The sequence below is a fragment of the Cherax quadricarinatus genome, chromosome 14, assembly GCF_038502225.1.
Source record: "Cherax quadricarinatus isolate ZL_2023a chromosome 14, ASM3850222v1, whole genome shotgun sequence".
NCBI lineage: Eukaryota > Metazoa > Arthropoda > Malacostraca > Decapoda > Parastacidae > Cherax > Cherax quadricarinatus.
Genome location: NC_091305.1, coordinates 9,508,362 through 9,524,941, shown reverse-complemented (window position 1 = coordinate 9,524,941; position 16,580 = coordinate 9,508,362). Strand labels below are relative to the sequence as shown.

General features: G+C 37.7%; 1 protein-coding gene across 1 annotated transcript in view; it reads left to right on the top strand.

The window, feature by feature from the left end:
- fand (Pre-mRNA-splicing factor SYF1 fand) overlaps positions 1–14,963 on the top strand; it is a 54,091-nt gene extending 39,128 nt beyond the window's left edge. Inside the window, exons 11-16 of the mRNA XM_053785781.1 lie at positions 8–166; positions 450–662; positions 5,369–5,620; positions 5,831–5,996; positions 13,624–13,776; positions 14,859–14,963. Of these exons, the coding sequence (XP_053641756.1) occupies positions 8–166; positions 450–662; positions 5,369–5,620; positions 5,831–5,996; positions 13,624–13,776; positions 14,859–14,917 (1,002 nt within the window). The 3' untranslated portion in view covers positions 14,918–14,963. The remainder of the gene's footprint in view (positions 1–7; positions 167–449; positions 663–5,368; positions 5,621–5,830; positions 5,997–13,623; positions 13,777–14,858) is intronic.
- The last annotated feature ends 1,617 nt before the right edge of the window (positions 14,964–16,580 follow it).

Here is a 16,580-nt window from a genome sequence, read left to right as displayed (position 1 = left end):
CTTTTAGGAAAACAACTACTTTGAAGAAGCATTCAAAGCATATGAAAAGGGCATCTCCTTGTTTAAATGGCCTTATGTATATGATATTTGGAACACTTACCTCACTAAGTTTCTTGAACGTTACAAGGGAACCAAGATAGAACGTGCTCGAGATCTTTTTGAACAGGTGAGGAGCAACATGTTTAATTAATTGTTAATGCTTAAAAGCTCATAATCATGATTGTCTTCAACTGTTATATCAAAGTAATTTATTTTATTCAAATTAGCATTCAAATTACTAGAAAGAAAAATAAAGGATATTCTTTGTGAAAAATTTTTTTGATTTAGTACGTAGTGGTTCCCAGTATTCTTTTAAAGCTTGCATTTCCTACATTAAAATTTAACTTGTTTTTAATGTAAATATATATATTGGTATCTTCGAGGAGTTAATTATTTTGAATGTTTTGCAGTGTCTCGAAAAATGTCCTCCAAGCTATGCTAGAAATCTGTATCTCTTATATGCCAAGATGGAGGAAGAATATGGTCTAGCAAGACATGCAATGCAGGTATACAGCCGTGCTACCAAAGCTGTACCACCTGAAGAAAAACTGGCCATATACAACATTTACCTTCAGCATGCTCAACAGATTTATGGTGTTACAAAAACAAGAGAAATTTATCAGGTGAGGAATGGCTTAAATATTGGCATTTATATCTGTAATATTTAAAGATTATCCTTTTTAGTGATAAATGCAAATCTCTTCCAAATACAGCATTGTTATACATGGTTCATTGTGCTTATTGTATGCATAATTAAAAATGTTGATAGTCAAAGTGTTGGGTTGTATGAAATAATTTAAACACTGCTTAAAATATGTAATTTAAATGCTACTTAATACTAAAATACATACATAAATACAAAAGAATTAGATGAAATAAATGCAAATTTAACCTTTCTTTACTTTGCTGAAAAGAGTCGAGTGCCTACTAGGATAGTGCTGAGAAGGGAGGAGGAGGAAATGTTATTGTTTGGAAGGAGAGTCCCCTTCACTTTTCTGTCTCTTTTCCCTATTTGGACCTAGTTGAAGCTCACAAGGTTTGACTTTTACTAAAAATCTGTCCAAAGAACTTTGCTTCTGCCATCTCCTCATGATGTTTCGGAAATGTGACATTGTCTGGTCATTCCAGACAATGCTATTATGGCTTGTTTGGGCTTTGTTGGGGTGGTACTTCTCTGCAAAGTTTTTGACATCCATCCATTTGGCAAAGATTTCCTTGATTAATGAAGTAGGGAGCGGTTAGTTTCAAAGGTATCAGCCAACCTGGCTGCCTCCAATGCAGTGGTTAAGTCACGATCCTGCAGAAAGACTCTAACCTCTGGTCCCAGAGACTCCAGCAGGTTGTCAACCAGAATAAGCTGCATGAGCCTGAAGAGAGTGCATCCATCTTAGTTTTGTGCTTCTCTTTCTCAAGTTCCTGCAGTTCCTCAGTGGTCAGCTCTTCCCTGTGCCCCTCCACTAACTCCTCCACATCACCATCACTCACATCCAGACCCATGGAACTGCCCAGAGAGACATCCTCCACTATAGACACAGCCTCAAAGCCCTCAAAGTCTCTTTCAGCCACTGCTTCTGGCCACAGATTCCTCCAAGCAGAGTTCATTGTTCTGTATGAAACTTTTGCCAGGCTTTGTCAATGAGAGTTAAGCTAGTGGGCAGTCATGACTTTGTCTTGAGAGAGAAGTAAACAAGGGTAGCGCATGGTGTCTTGACTCATTTTGACCCCTATAAGTTCTAGTACGCAAGTCATATTCCAAACAAAGGTTGTATACCAAGCAAAAATTTTCACATCCAAACAGGACGTATACCAAGTTGGGCTTATTCCAAAGCCGACATTTACTGAGGTACCACTGTAATTACATTCCTAAAAATAGTGTGTAATAAAAAAAATCATGTAAAATGAGCCAAAGAACATTTGGCAAAACTAGGATTACATTCATTAGATCCCCCAAATAAGCCAACCAAATTTTGTCTCAAAATTATTATAATCAATGATGATAATAATGTAATAGTAGGCTGATGTAGTTATGTGTTGTAGTTAATACAACATGTAAAGCTACAAAAGTTTCATAAATATTAATTCTTGCCGTAAATTTTGATTACCGGTGTATGTGGAAATTTAAAAGGAGTGGAGAGGGATGATGTAGCCCTACTGGGCTGACCTGGAAAGTTGCAGGTTGTTGGCTGAGCAAGGTTTTTGTCAGCACAATATTTTTTAACAGCAGGGCAAAAATGAGACTTACACCACTCTGTAAATGCTGCTTTGTTGCCCATACTTTCATATTTGCATGCCAGATTGCCAGGAAATCATCTTTCTTGATGTTCTCTAAAACTCTTGGGTTGTCAGTTATACATTTAGAGTGGCTTCAGCTTGAAATCCCCAGCTGCTTGTTGGACTTTTGATTCTTGAACCTCTCCCATCATCTCTTGAGATGGATATTCTTGATGACTTATATTTATAGTAAAGTGGAGTTTCATCCACATTCAATACTTGCTGAGATGCATAGCCACCTTTCTCCATATTTTTTTTTTTCAGGAGTTTAGGGTGTGGCAGACGGATTAGCATCAGCATTTGCTCCCTCACCACTAAACACTAGGTTAAAGAAATTAATATATTTCTTGAATCTTACAAACTATCCCTTATGACCATTGAAAGCAATGTATTATGCATCCTCTTGAATAAGCTTAAGGCCTTTGTTTGAGGAGTCAGCATGTTGTTCTGGGTCTGATCCTAAGTCAACATACTGAGATGCAGCTCCATATCTTGTAACAATTTATTTTGTCTGTGTTTCACTCTACCAGAAGTTACAAGAGTTGTATCACCAGCACTTTCAATAACCGGCTCACTCTTCAAAAGGATGTATACTGTACAGTAGATTTAGCTAAGCTGTTTGACTCTGTTATATGGTTTTTCTCCAGCATCCAGAGGCTAAAAAATGTCTAATTTAGGTCCTAAAAATAATGAGGATCATTTATCACCTATGTTGTCAAAGGTGAAGTGTTTAGTCAGCTGTAGAGAAAACTGAAGAAATACCAAAAGTGTAGAACAGTGTCCACACATTGGGGAGATTCTACTTGTATGCTTTCTTGTGAATTTTCATGAGGGCTTGCAAGTTGCAAGAATAACAGTGGGTCAGAAGCGAGTACCTAGTCTCAAGTGTAGGCCTTCTGCCTAGCAAGCGACTCATGCACCATATGTGTTGATTTGTTGGTTATGCCTACCTGATTGTGGTGCAGGAAATCATTGCTGATCTAGGCTGTGCTCCCCACATGCCATATCAGTTCATTTGTTGATTATGTCCACTTGGTCATATTGCAAAAAATTGATTGCTTATTGAGGTAATGCTCCCCATACACTGTGTATGTTTGTTGGTTATGCCTGTCAGGATGTTATGCAAGGAATTAAATCACTAATCTAGGTTGAAAATTTGCACCCAATAAAGTTAGTCATTAAATGGAGAAAGAGTCCTACTTTTTTGGTCTTTAATTGAAATTCTACTAAGTGAACTTTAGTCATGTATGGCAGGGAAGGTCACTATACAGTGGGAACAAAATTTTTTTTTGGCTTATGCTAGAATGTTTTCATTTAATAGTTTATCTTCTTTTTGTTTTTGAGTTTGAATATACAGTGGACCCTCGACCAGCGGCATTAATCCATTCCAGAGAGCTAGCCGTTAGTCGAATTTGCTGTTGGTCGAATTAATTTTCCCCATAAGAAATAATGGAAATCCAATTAATCTGTTCCAGACAGCCAAAAGTATTAAAAAAATCATTTTTTTCTACATGAAATATGCATTTCCCTACACAGAAAACAATTAGACATGCACAATACATACATAAATAAATACTAAAATGCCACTTACCTTTATTGAAGAGTATTGTTGAGTGATGAGACACTGTTTTTCTTGAACACTCTGGGATTTTCACAGTGATACATGGGTAAAGGCTTCACTTTGCAATCCCCACTAGCATTACAACAAAACAGGAAAGTTAGCCTGTCTTTCATAGGCTTGTGTCCTGGGAGTGCCTTTTCCTTCTGAGTAATGTAGGTCCTGTTTGGCATTTTCTTCCAGAACAGGCCTGTTTCGTCACAATTGAACACTTGTTGGGGTTGGAATTTTTCAGCTTCGCCATGCCTTATCACACTGTGTGTATGCCACTACAATTCTTAAATCTCTCAAACCAACCTTTGCTGGCCTTAAATTCACCAATATGAGCACTAGTTCCAGGCATTTTTTCCTGTTCACCTGGGTGTTAGTCGACTGGTGTTGGTTGCATCCTGGGGGACAAGATTAAAGGCCCCAAAGGAAATAAGTTAGACAGTCCTCGATGACGCACTGACATGACAGTTACTATTAAGATTCTTAATATCAGAGCATAAGTCAATATATCCATACTCATTATTTATCATTTCTTAACCCATACCTCTAACTAATCCTAGTTTAAAGTCCTAACAACCCCCTCAACTGAGTTAGCAAGAAAACCCACACCTGCCCTGGATAAGTGAACCCCATCCCTGGCATACATGTCATTTCGGCCATAGAAGCTGTCCCAGTTGTCAATGAATGGTACTGCATTATCCTTACAGTGTTTATCCAGCCAACAATTAATACCAATTGCTCTGGACAACCATTCATTACCAACACCTCTTCTTGGCAAAATGCCACATATAACAGGGTGCCCCCCCTTCTTCCTAATTATGTCTATAGCTGTCCTGAACTTTCTAACTAAATCCTCACTTCTACGCTTGCCTACATCATTGCCTCCAGCACTGAGGCAAATAATAGGATTGATCCCATTACCGTTCATGATGTTGTCAAGCCGGCTAACAATGTCCTCCATCCCAGCCCCAGGAAAGCAAACCCTCTGTCTCCTACTCCTGTCCTTCAAGCAGAATGCCCTATCCATGTATCTAACCTGGCTATCCCCAACAACAACAATATTCTTACCTTCCTTGGTGTCGTTCGTCGTGACGTTACCAGTAGTCGACTCACATTCGTCGGGTAGCACTGAGAATGTATTAGATGTTTCCACAACAGTTTCCACAGCAGTCTCTTTCTTCTTCATCGTTTCTACCTTTCCATTCGTCTTCTTGATCGTCAACTTCGTTCCCTGCTGTCCAGCCACTGACCAGTTTCCCTTCTTGACCTGAGGATTCAAAACAGGAGGACTACTACGAATCTTCTTGTTTTCCTCGGTCAGTCACCGAATCTCCATCTTCGCCATCCTCAATTCTTCCTTAACCTGTTGGTAAAGTTGCTCGATGGAGGGCATCGTGTTTTAGTAAAATTAATAAATAATGTAATGCTTTTTTAATTTTTAATGCGTAGGAGGCAATTGATGACCTACCTGATGAAGGTGCACGAGAGATGTGCTTACGTTTTGCTGAGATGGAAAGAAAGCTGGGTGAAATTGATCGTGCTCGAGAAATTTATGCCTACTGCAGTCATATATGTGACCCTCGCATTACCGCAGAATTTTGGGCCAAGTGGACAGACTTTGAAGTGGCCCATGGTAATGAAGACACCATGAAAGAACTTCTTCGCATCAAGAGGTCTATGCAAGCTAAATATAACACACAGGTTTGATTATCATTACAGTGTAATATTTTTAAGATGTGCATTGATTTTGCAAATAAATAAATTGGTAGGAAATACTGATATAGTTTAAATCACTGCATTTATAATGTGTAAGAGAATTAAGGTTTTATTTTTTTGCTATAATTCTATACAGTTTTGTAGAAAACTATTGAAAATGTGATTCATGCAACATTTATCTTTTTTTCCCTGAAGGTGAACATGATGTCTGCACAAATGTTAGCATCTGCAGACACTGTTGCAGGAACCGTTTCTGATCTTGCTCCAGGTGCTAAGGATGGAATGCGCATGTTGGAGGCTCGTGCTGTAGCTATGAACCAGATAGAAGAACAGAATCCTCAGGCAACACATGCTCCTGCAGGTACTTATTATATATGCTAGTTAGGTATTGAAGATAGCAGGATGCCTTATTTAATTTTTTCCATTTCTCCAGTTTCTTGATAATACAGTTATCTTTCGTAGATAATAGGGTGGTAGACACTAGTGACTCAGGGAGGTAATATTGTCTTGCCCAATGAGTGTGAAACAGAAACCTGTTGATTGTTTTACACTGGTAGAATTACTGGTATCTTTTTCTGTCTCATAAGCATGTAAGATAACAGTTACATCTTGCTACTACTAGTAACACCCAGTACATACTGTGCTATATGTGCAGCTGTGCATGTATTTGAGAGGGTGAGGGGCTGCCAACAAGTGTTTCTGAGAAAAAGAAAAAGTTTTGGAGTGAGATTAATAAGTTGAGAAGGCCTAGGGAACAGCTAGATTTGACAATTAAAAACAGAAGAGGAGAGTTATTGGATGAAGAGTCAGAGGTACCAGAAAGATGGTGGGAATATTTTGATGAAATGTTAAATGTTGATGAAGAGAGGAAAGCTGTGATATATAAAGACAAAGGGGACAAAAGAGAGAGTAGTATAAGAATTATAAGGGAATAAGCTTGTCAAGTATACCTGGTAAGGTGTATGGTAGAATTATTATTAAAAGAATTAAGGATAAGATGGAGAGCAGGATTGCAGCTGAACAAGGAGGCTTTAAGAAGGGTAGAGTATGTATAAACCAAGTGTTTACATTGAAGCATATAAGTGAACAGTATTTAGATAAGAATAAAGAAGTTTTTACTGCATTTCTAGATTTGGAAAAGGCATATGATAGGGTGGATAGGGAAGCAGTGTGGCAGATGTTGCAAGTGTATGAAATAGGTCATAGGTTATTGAAAGCAAAATTGCAAAGGTTGGTAGACAAATTTGGGAAGGTACGTACTAGTACGCAGGTGTGGGTGCTGTGTCCGACATACTAGTACACACCATATTTTGTACCCATAAATCTGCCACCTGCCAATATTTTTTACCTTACGGCAACTCTTTGGGGTCTTCTTCCATCTATTCATACATCTGAAAAAATCTAAGGCCAGCAGGGTCCACACAATGTATCATGATTAACTACTCAGGGAATGACTGTATGTCTGCTGTACTAGTACGCCTCACTAGCACCAGGAGCTGTCATTCCACCACCAGCTTCCCCACCAAGAAACAGGGTGCACAAGTGGCTCAGAGATGACTTAATGAGTCCAAATTTGTTACAATTTCATGATACTAACAGTGAAACTCAGACACAAAGCACACTAGGTATATAACCCAGGATAACCCAGTACAGTCAAACACTGTCAATTTTTTTATGAATATTATACTCTAAAATAATTGTTAGCATATGAGAGGTTTTTGCAAAGTAGAAGTGATGCAAGGAGGGAAGAGTATATGGAGAGAAAAAGAGAGGTTAAGAGAGTGGTGAAGCAATGTAAAAAGAGAGCAAATGAGAGCGTGGGTGAGATGTTATCAACAAATTTTGTTGAAAATAAGAAAAAGTTTTTGAGTGAGATTAATAAGTTGAGGAAGCCTGGGGAACAAATGGATTTGACAGTTAAAAATAGGAGAGGAAAGTTATTAAATGGAGAGTTAGAGGTATCAGGAAGATGGAGGGAATATTTTGAGGAATTGTTAAATAATGATGAAGATAGGGAAGCTGTGATTTCGTGTATAGGGCAAGGAGGAATAACATCTTGTAGGAGTGAGGAAGAGCCAGTTGTGACTGTGTGGGAAGTTGGTGAGGCACTGGGTAGAATGAAAGGGGGTAAGGCAGCTGGGATTGATGGGATAAAGATAGAAATATTAAAAGCAGGAGAGGATATAGTTTTGGAGTGTTTGGTGCTATTATTTAATAAATGTATGGAAGAGAGGTAAGGTACCTAGGGATTGGCAGAGAGCATGCATAGTTCCTTTGTATAAAGGCAAAGGGGATAAAAGAGAGTGCAAAAATTATAGTCTGTTGAGTAGACCTGGTAAAGTGTATGGTAGAGTTATTATTGAAAGAATTAAGATTAAGACAGAGAGTAGGATAGCAGATGAACAAGGAGGCTTTAGGAAAGGTAGGGGGTGTGTAGACCAAGTGTTTACAGTGAAGTATATAGGTGAACAGTATTTAGATAAGGGTAAAGAGGTTTTTGTGGCATTTATGGATTTGGAAAAGGCATGTGACAGGGTGGATAGGGGGGCAATGTGGCAGATGTTGCAGGTGTATGGTATAGGAGGTAGGTTACTGAAAGCAGTGAAGAGTCTTTATGAGGACAATGAGGCTCAGGTTAGAGTATGTTAGAGAGAGGGAGATTATTTCCCAGTAAAAGTAGGCCTTAAACAAGGATGTGTGATGTCACCATGGTTGTTCAATATATTTATAGATGGGGTTGTGAGAGAAGTGAATGCTAGGGTCTTGGCAAGAGGTGTGGAGTTAAAAAATAAAGAATCAAACACAAAGTGGGAGTTGTCACAGTTGCTCTTTGCTGATACGGTGCTTTTGGGAGATTCTGAAGAGAGGTTGCAGAGGTTTGTGGATGAATTTGGTAGGGTATGTAAAAGAAGAAAATTAAAAGTGAATATAGTGAAGAGTAAGGTTATGAGGATAACAAAAAGATTAGGTGGCAATAGATTAGATATCAGATTGGAGGGAGAGAGTATGGAGGAGGTGAAGTATTCAGATATTTAGGAGTGAACGTGTCAGCAGATGGGTCTATGAAGGATGAGATGAATCACAGAATTGATGAGGATAAAAGGGTGAGTGGTGCATTTAGGAGTCTGTGGAGACAAAGAACTATGTCCGTGGAAGCAAAGAGGGGAATGTATGAGAGTATAGTTGTACCAACACACTTGTATGGGTGTGAAGCATGGGTAATGAATGTTGCAACAAGGAGAAGGCGGGAGGCAGTGGAGATGTCATATCTGAGGGCAATGTGTGATGTGAATATAATGCAGAGAATTCGTAGTTTGGTAATTAGGAGAAGGTGTGGGATTACCAAAACTATTATCCAGAGGGCTGAGGATGGGTTGTTGAGGTGGTTCGGACATGTAGAGAGAATGGAACAAAACAGAATGACTTTGAGAGTGTATAAATCTGTAGTGGAGGGAAGGCAGGGTAGGGGTCGGCCTAGGAAGGGTTGGAGGGAGGGTTAAAGGAGGTTTTGTGTGCGAGGGGCTTGGACTTCCAGCAAGCGTGCATGAGCGTATTTGATAGAAGTGAATGGAGACAAATGTTTTTTGATGCTTGACATGCTGTTGGAGTGAGCAAAGTAACATTTATGAAGGAATTCAGGGAAACCGGCAGGCCGGACTTGAGTCCTGGAGATGGGAAGTACAGTGTCTACACTCTGAAGGAGGGGGTGTTAATGTTGCAATTTTATAACTGTAGTGTAAAGCACCCCTCTGGCAAGACAGTGATGGAATGAATGATGAAAGTTTTTCTTTTTCGGGCCACCCTGCCTTGGTGTGGGAATCAACCGATGTGTTAATAAAAAAAAAAATTGTATTATAAGTATTCATTATACATAGCCTTAGGAGACCACAATAGTATAAAAGTACAGTAAATAACATTTATAAAGTACTATATATGCCATATATATAACCCAGTTAAGTCTAATAATATTATTCCTAATATTATTTCCACATTTTGAGGAGTATTACACTGAAACAGTTGTAATGTTATAAGTATTCCTTATACATAGTCTTAGATGACCAAAATAGTTGAAAAGCAAAAAAAAAAAAAAAAAAGAATAAGCTAGTCATACCCAATTATTCCTAGTGAAACATTGTTTGAAATGCTAAAACATCTTGAAACATGTCTAATATTATAAAAAAAAAAACTAGTATATGTAGTGTTAAATATTAAAAACAATTAAAAAACAGAAAACAGTAATATATATTAGCATCAATAAATTATAAATGTAAACACTGTGGGTGCTTTATTGCAGCTGTTGCTGATTAGTGATCATTTTTCACCAACTTCTACACACCATAGAGGTGTAAGCTTTTATCATATTTCACTCATTTTCATCTTATTTAATTCAGAAAAAACAAGCTCTATCAATTTTTAAGAAAAAATATTTTATTTTTCAAAATTTTCCCCCACACACAGAATTTTTTTTTTTCTAGGATCTCCTACAGTTGAAGGGTTAAAAGTGAACATTGAAAAGACCAAGGTGAAGACAGTAACAAATAATTTAGGTAATGAAAGATTGGATATCAGATTGGAAGGAGTGAGTATGGAGGAAGTGAATGTGTTCAGATATAGTGGAACCTCGGCTTATGAGTGCCCCACCATACAAGTTTTTCAGGATAAGTGCAATCACTCGGTCGATTTTTTGTTTCTGGATACGAGCAGAAATTCAGGATGCGAGCTTCCCCCTCAGACAACTTTTTTTTAGACCACCAGATCTTACAAAATTAAAAGTGAATATATATATAATTGTAGTTCATTGTTGTGATGTATTATGTTGTTTTTACTGCTTAAGACTATAATTGCAACAGAAATAATAGTATTTCTTACCTTAAATTGTGGGTGCTGGTGTTAGTCGATGATTGTGAAGAGAGTGGAGAGTTATACTGTGGTCCTACTGGGCTGAGGTGGATGGTAGAGGTTCTGGTACTGAAGTTGATGGTTGTACTGGAGTGTACATAAATTCTGTAATGGATTTCTGCAGTACATTATACAACTGACAGTAAAGCATCAGCTGCTCTAGACACCATTTCAAGGTCCTCTTCAGTGAAAAAATCTAATGTTAAGTCATTCAGTCAAGTCATTCAGTCAGTCAGTCAAGTCAGTAAGTCAGTCAAGCCAATCATTTAAGTCAGTCAGTAAGTCAGTCAAGTCTGCCAGTCAGAGTAGTCAGTCAAGTCTGCCAGTCAGAGTAGTCAGTCAGTAAGTTATTCAGCCAAGTCAGTAAGTCAGTCAGTCAAGTCAGTAAGTCATTCAGTCATGTCATTCAGTTAGTCATTCAGTAAGTTAGCAACACTGGTATGCCTCCTTGGTGTCATGGTTGCTTGGCAGATACAAGATATGGTAATTAAAAGATCAAAACACAATTCACAAACACAGCTAGCTTGAAGGAGAGAAGTGGAACTGAGCACGAATTCACACGAAGCTGGGAGGGTGGTGTCAGGAGTGTGGGAGTGTTGAAGTATTTTTGTCCTGCCTTCCAGAACAGGAATTCTGCTGAAACGGATTAATGGCATTTCAGTTAATTTAAATGAGGAAAATTGACTCAGCATACAGATCGGGATATGAGCAAGGTCACGGAACGGATTAAATTTGTAAGCCGAGGTTCCACTGTATGTATTTGGAAGTGGAACTTGTCAGCAGATGGGTATATGAAAGACAAAGTGAATCACAGGATTGACAGAAGAAAAAAGGTGAATTGTGCATTGAGGAATCTGTGGAGACAAAGAACATTATTCATGAAAACAAAAAGATGCTGATGCCTTACCAGTGCTCTTATATGGGTGTGAAGCATGGATTGTGAATGTTGCAGCAGTTTTGAACTGTAGTATCGATGCCTTTGGTAAGACAGTGATGGAGTGAATAATGGTAAAAGTTTTTCTTTTTTTTTTTGGGTCACCCTACCTCAGTGGGAGATGGCCAGTTTGTTAAAAAAAAAAAAAATACACACATTCCAAGTTTCCTTCTAATTTCTTAATAGTTCTTGTTCTTGTAGTGTTTCAGTTAAATTTCATGGGGAAGTGGAATGTAATTTTTTCTACATAAGCAGTTTACCTGGAGTTTACCTGGAGAGAGTTCCGGGGTCAACGCCCCCCCGGCCCGGTCTGTGACCAGGCCTCCTGGTGGATCAGAGCCTGATCAACCAGGCTGTTGCTGCTGGCTGCACGCAGTGCATGCACGTCTAAAATAGCAATTAACCCTTTCAGGGTCCGTCCCGTAGATCTACGGCTTTACGTTCAGGGTCCAAACCGTAGATCTACGTCATGAGCTCAGCTCACTCTGATAAACTGTGAGTGGTAAATTTGGGCCTAGATATGAGAGAATACATCTATGTGGTATGTGTGCACCACATAAAACAACTCCTGCAGCACAGTGTGTATAATGAGGGAAAAAAAAAACTGAGACCCTGGTTTTCGATTAAAACAGCGACTTTGCAGTGTTTTTTCGTATGTTTTTTATAGTTGTATTTGTGATTTCTTGGTCTCATTTGATAGAATGGAAGACATATTGCAGAAATAGAGATGATTTTGATTGGTTTTAGCACTGGAAATGGCTTGAAACTGAGCTCAAAGTGGCGGAAATGTTGAATTTTTGCCGATGTTCAAGAGTAAACAAACGACCTCACACGTCTAATACACGCCAGCTGGTGGGTCTAATATACATTCACAAATGTGGTGATGATATTTATACAATTATTACAATTCTGCGTAACAGTAAATCTTCTGTTTTTTGGTGTGAATAAAAATTCATTGTGAATAAAAAATCAAAATGGAATTTATCTGTAAAGCCTCAAAACATAACTAATGAACAGAGGAAATGTTAGTTTAGTGCCAGGAATACTTACATTGTTTATTCTGGAACCTATTTTGAAATTGGAATATTTTGAACTTTGTGTTAAATTGGCCAAATTACCAATTTCCGGTCACTTTATTTTGTAGTTGAAACAGTTGACTTGGCGATTTCTTGTGCTCAATCGATAGAATAGAAGTAATACTAGTGAAATAGCTGAGAATTTGGTCGACTGGAATAATGTAATTGGCCTAAAATGGGAGTGAAAGTCGGCAAAATCGCCGATTCGTAAATATCGCTGACACATCAAAATTCACGAGAGCATAATTTCGTCAATTTTCCATCAAATCTCGTACTTTTTGTTTTATTACATTCACAAAAAGATTCTCTACCATTTCATAAGAAAAAATAAAAAAAATTTTTTTTTTAAATTCTTGGACACTGGGGCACCACTTCAGATTTTGGCCTTGGACCCTGAAAGGGTTAAAATACCAAGACATAAAACAAACAGAAGGAAATAGTAAAACTGGATTGATTGAATGGGCATGGTTGTAATAAGACTGAGAAGAAAGCATTTATTGTTAATATAGTGAATGAAAAGAAGCCGACATCTTAGCATTATTAGGTGAAGCAAAGCAAAGAATGGGAGAATTTCAGTGGGGAGAAGTAAATCAGGTTAAATCAGGTGTATCTAAGAGAATTACAGAAGAGTTAGCAATAATACTAAATAATCAACTGTGGTAGGAAAACAGCTATAACTGTTTACAGTCAGGAATTATGTAGACTAAAATAATTTGGAATATGAGGTGTAGGGGTAATAGTAAGTGTTTGTGTACTGGGGAAAGAGAGGAGAGAGAAAGATTTAGGGAGGTATCAAGCAAATGTTGAGGGAGTTTCAAACCAAGTGCAAAAATAATTCTTGTGAAAGAAACTGTGGAGTGCATAGTAGGCAAGTTTGGAGGTGCCAAGGATAAATGATAGGGGTAGGGCCACTAATTGCATAGAAAGAGGTTTGGTAATAGGTAGTATATATTTTAAGAAAATAAGGTTGAATAAGTACTTGAGATATAAAAAAATGTGCAATGACAGCAATTGATTAGACATCATACTGCATTAATGTCATAAAAATAAAGAAGTATAATAAATTTATCTTGTCACAGGTGGTTCTAAAATAATGTTTGTCAGAGGCACGACCACAAAGCGGGATGAAGAGATTGCTGATGCAGCACGTACTGCCAACCCAGATGAAATTGACTTGGATGATGATGATGATGGTGACGATGATGATAAGGAGGATGAGGATGATGATGATGGTGAGTTTTGTTTTGAGTCAAATATTTTTCTCTAGAATTTTATTCGTAATTTAGGTGACATGTTATTTAATTTCCTCAATAACTATCAGTTTTGTTGTGTGTATGTTGAATTAAAGCTTTTCAGTAATTTTTAGCTTCTGGATTATTTCACATAAATAATTAATTCTCCCATTACCATACTTCTGCTCTTATGTATTTGGCCTCACTGTAAAACCTCTTATTTAATTACAGTAGTTTTTATAGAAACAGTTTTGGAGTAAAGGAGCCCTCAAAACCACCCACATATTAAAAAACATGAGGCTTTCTCCAGTTATTGCATAAAAAAATGTACACCTACACAGCTTAATGCCAAAAAAAAATTTCATCTATTTTATACAATGAATCAGCCATTAAAGAACTATGCCATTCAAAATTGTTTTATTTTAATCATGGGAAAGTACCAAACCATTATGGGGTCATATAGCACCTGTGGAATGGAAAACATTAAATATTTTACAAATTTCACTTTCTTTTTGTATCTGTTCATGCTGTACATGTCATTATTGATTTTCATAAACGTGTTAGCAATAAATATTTTTGTGTATTTTAAGTTGTCAAATACTACATACTTTATACTTCTTTCAACAAACCGGCCATATCCCACTCTAGCAGGGTGGCCCAAATAGAAAAACGAAAGTTTCTCTTTTTAACTTTAGTAATATATACAGGAGAAGAGGTTACTAGCACTTTATACTTAGTTACATATTATATTATTCTGGAAGCTCATTTCCTCTGAGAACATGTTCCATTCACCTAATATTGTCATCCAGTCTTTCATATATGTATAGACTCACTTCTGCTTTCCAAGAAGCCAAGTGTTTTCTCCTTACTCTTGGCTACTTTTGCCTTAATTTACTTTGTATGCCAACACTTTCATGCCTCATTTTAACTTCCTTTAAATTGCACTTTTTCCATTAAATGTGATTTTGGAGGTTTGTTGTGAAATAAAAGAGCATTCAAAATTAAGAGTGGATTATTGTAGACAGTACAATTTAAATTTATCATGTACATAAAACCAGGAGCTTATCACAGTATTTTTTCAGATCTTCCTCAACAACGAGAAATACCGTCAGCAGTTTTCGGCCAGCTGAAGAAGGAGTAAACTAAGAATAAAGAATATGTATTTTTTAATAAAGAGTAAAAGGGTTTGATGATTTTTATTACACCAAATTTGTAATGTAAGTTTACTCATTGGACTCCAGTATCTTTAGCATTACAGTATACTCATGGACCATATAGTGCCACATAACAGAGGTGAAAAAGATAACAGACAAAGTGATGGAGGTGCAGATAAGAGCATGTCAGCAGAAAGAAAGGGGAAGGGTCACAGGTGATGTAGCAAATTGGAGACAAAGAGCCTGTGTTAAGAGCAAGATCATCGGAGAGGACTTTGTTATATATGAGCAGCATCATTAGCAATGGCAGTGTGAATAGAAGGAACATCAGCAACAATAGTATTTTGGCAACATCAGTGTCATTGGTGGCAGGACAAGATGAAGCCCATTTTTTGTCACGGTCAAAATGAAGTCACAGGCTATAAATAATAGCAAGTTTTGAGGAATAAGAAAATATTCCAGTTATTTAGGATGAAAGACAAGGGTTGAGGCTATTCAAGTTTCATCTGAGGAGAGGGAGGAACATTTCAATCTTTCAACCAAGAGCATATAGCCTTTAAATCATGTTTGGAACTCTGACCCTACAGGTAATAAAGATATTTCTACCTGAGCCATGATTATCTAATTTTATTTATTATTTAACTCAGAGTATATACCCAATATTTTAAATTCAGCACTGTTCAAGTAGACTAAAATTAATATACATATATACAAACAATATAATACTAATATACTGTAAGTATTTATTGTGGGCTTTCTGAGTTTTCTCATCCTGGCCATTTAGGTGCCCCCAAATTTGCTCTTCCTGTGGGCCTCCCAAATTTTCTCTTGGTGTCTATTTTGGGCCTAGGTAGTAGGTTGGCAGACAGCAACCGCCCAGGGAGGTACTGCCGTCTTGCCAAGTGAGTGTAAAACGAAAGCCTGTAATTGTTTTACATGATGGTAGGATTGCTGGTGTCCTTTTTTTCTGTCTCATAAACATGCAAGATTTCAGGTACGTCTTGCTACTTCTACCCTACACTCTGCTCTTGCTGTAGGCCTCCCCAGCTTTCTCTTGGTGTTTATATAGGGGCTGCCCTGTGGGCTTTCCAAGTTTTCTTGTCCTAGCCATTTAGGTGGTGGACACTGATCCACCTTTGTCATTACTCTTCACTCTTCTCCATCTGCACAATTCTTTTCTTCACAGCATTCCAATCCTTCACTGCATACTAACCCTTCCAGTCTGTAGATACACATTACTTCATATTTTCTGTATCCTTCTCTTTGCACATCATGGCTTACTTACAGTAGAATATCCAAGGCCTAAGGGGTAACCAGGGTGAGCTTCAGATATTGCTCTCCCTGTTTGTGTATGTTTACAAGAACCCAAATTACACTCCGTTGTTATCCATCCCGTCTCAGGCTGTTTTACTTATATTCATTGGATCCTTTTCTTGATGGAACCTTTAATGAAAGTGCACTTCTTGTATGCACCAATATACCCTACCATCAGATCTTTGTTCATACTTCGCTGCATTATACTGCAGCACACATCTTCTTGAATAAGTGGTATATGGTCTGTTCTTTGTATCTCTCTCCTTCTCTGGCATTATCTATCCCAGATGTAGCATTTTTGGTTTCTTCATTACTGCCACCACTTCTGTTATTAAG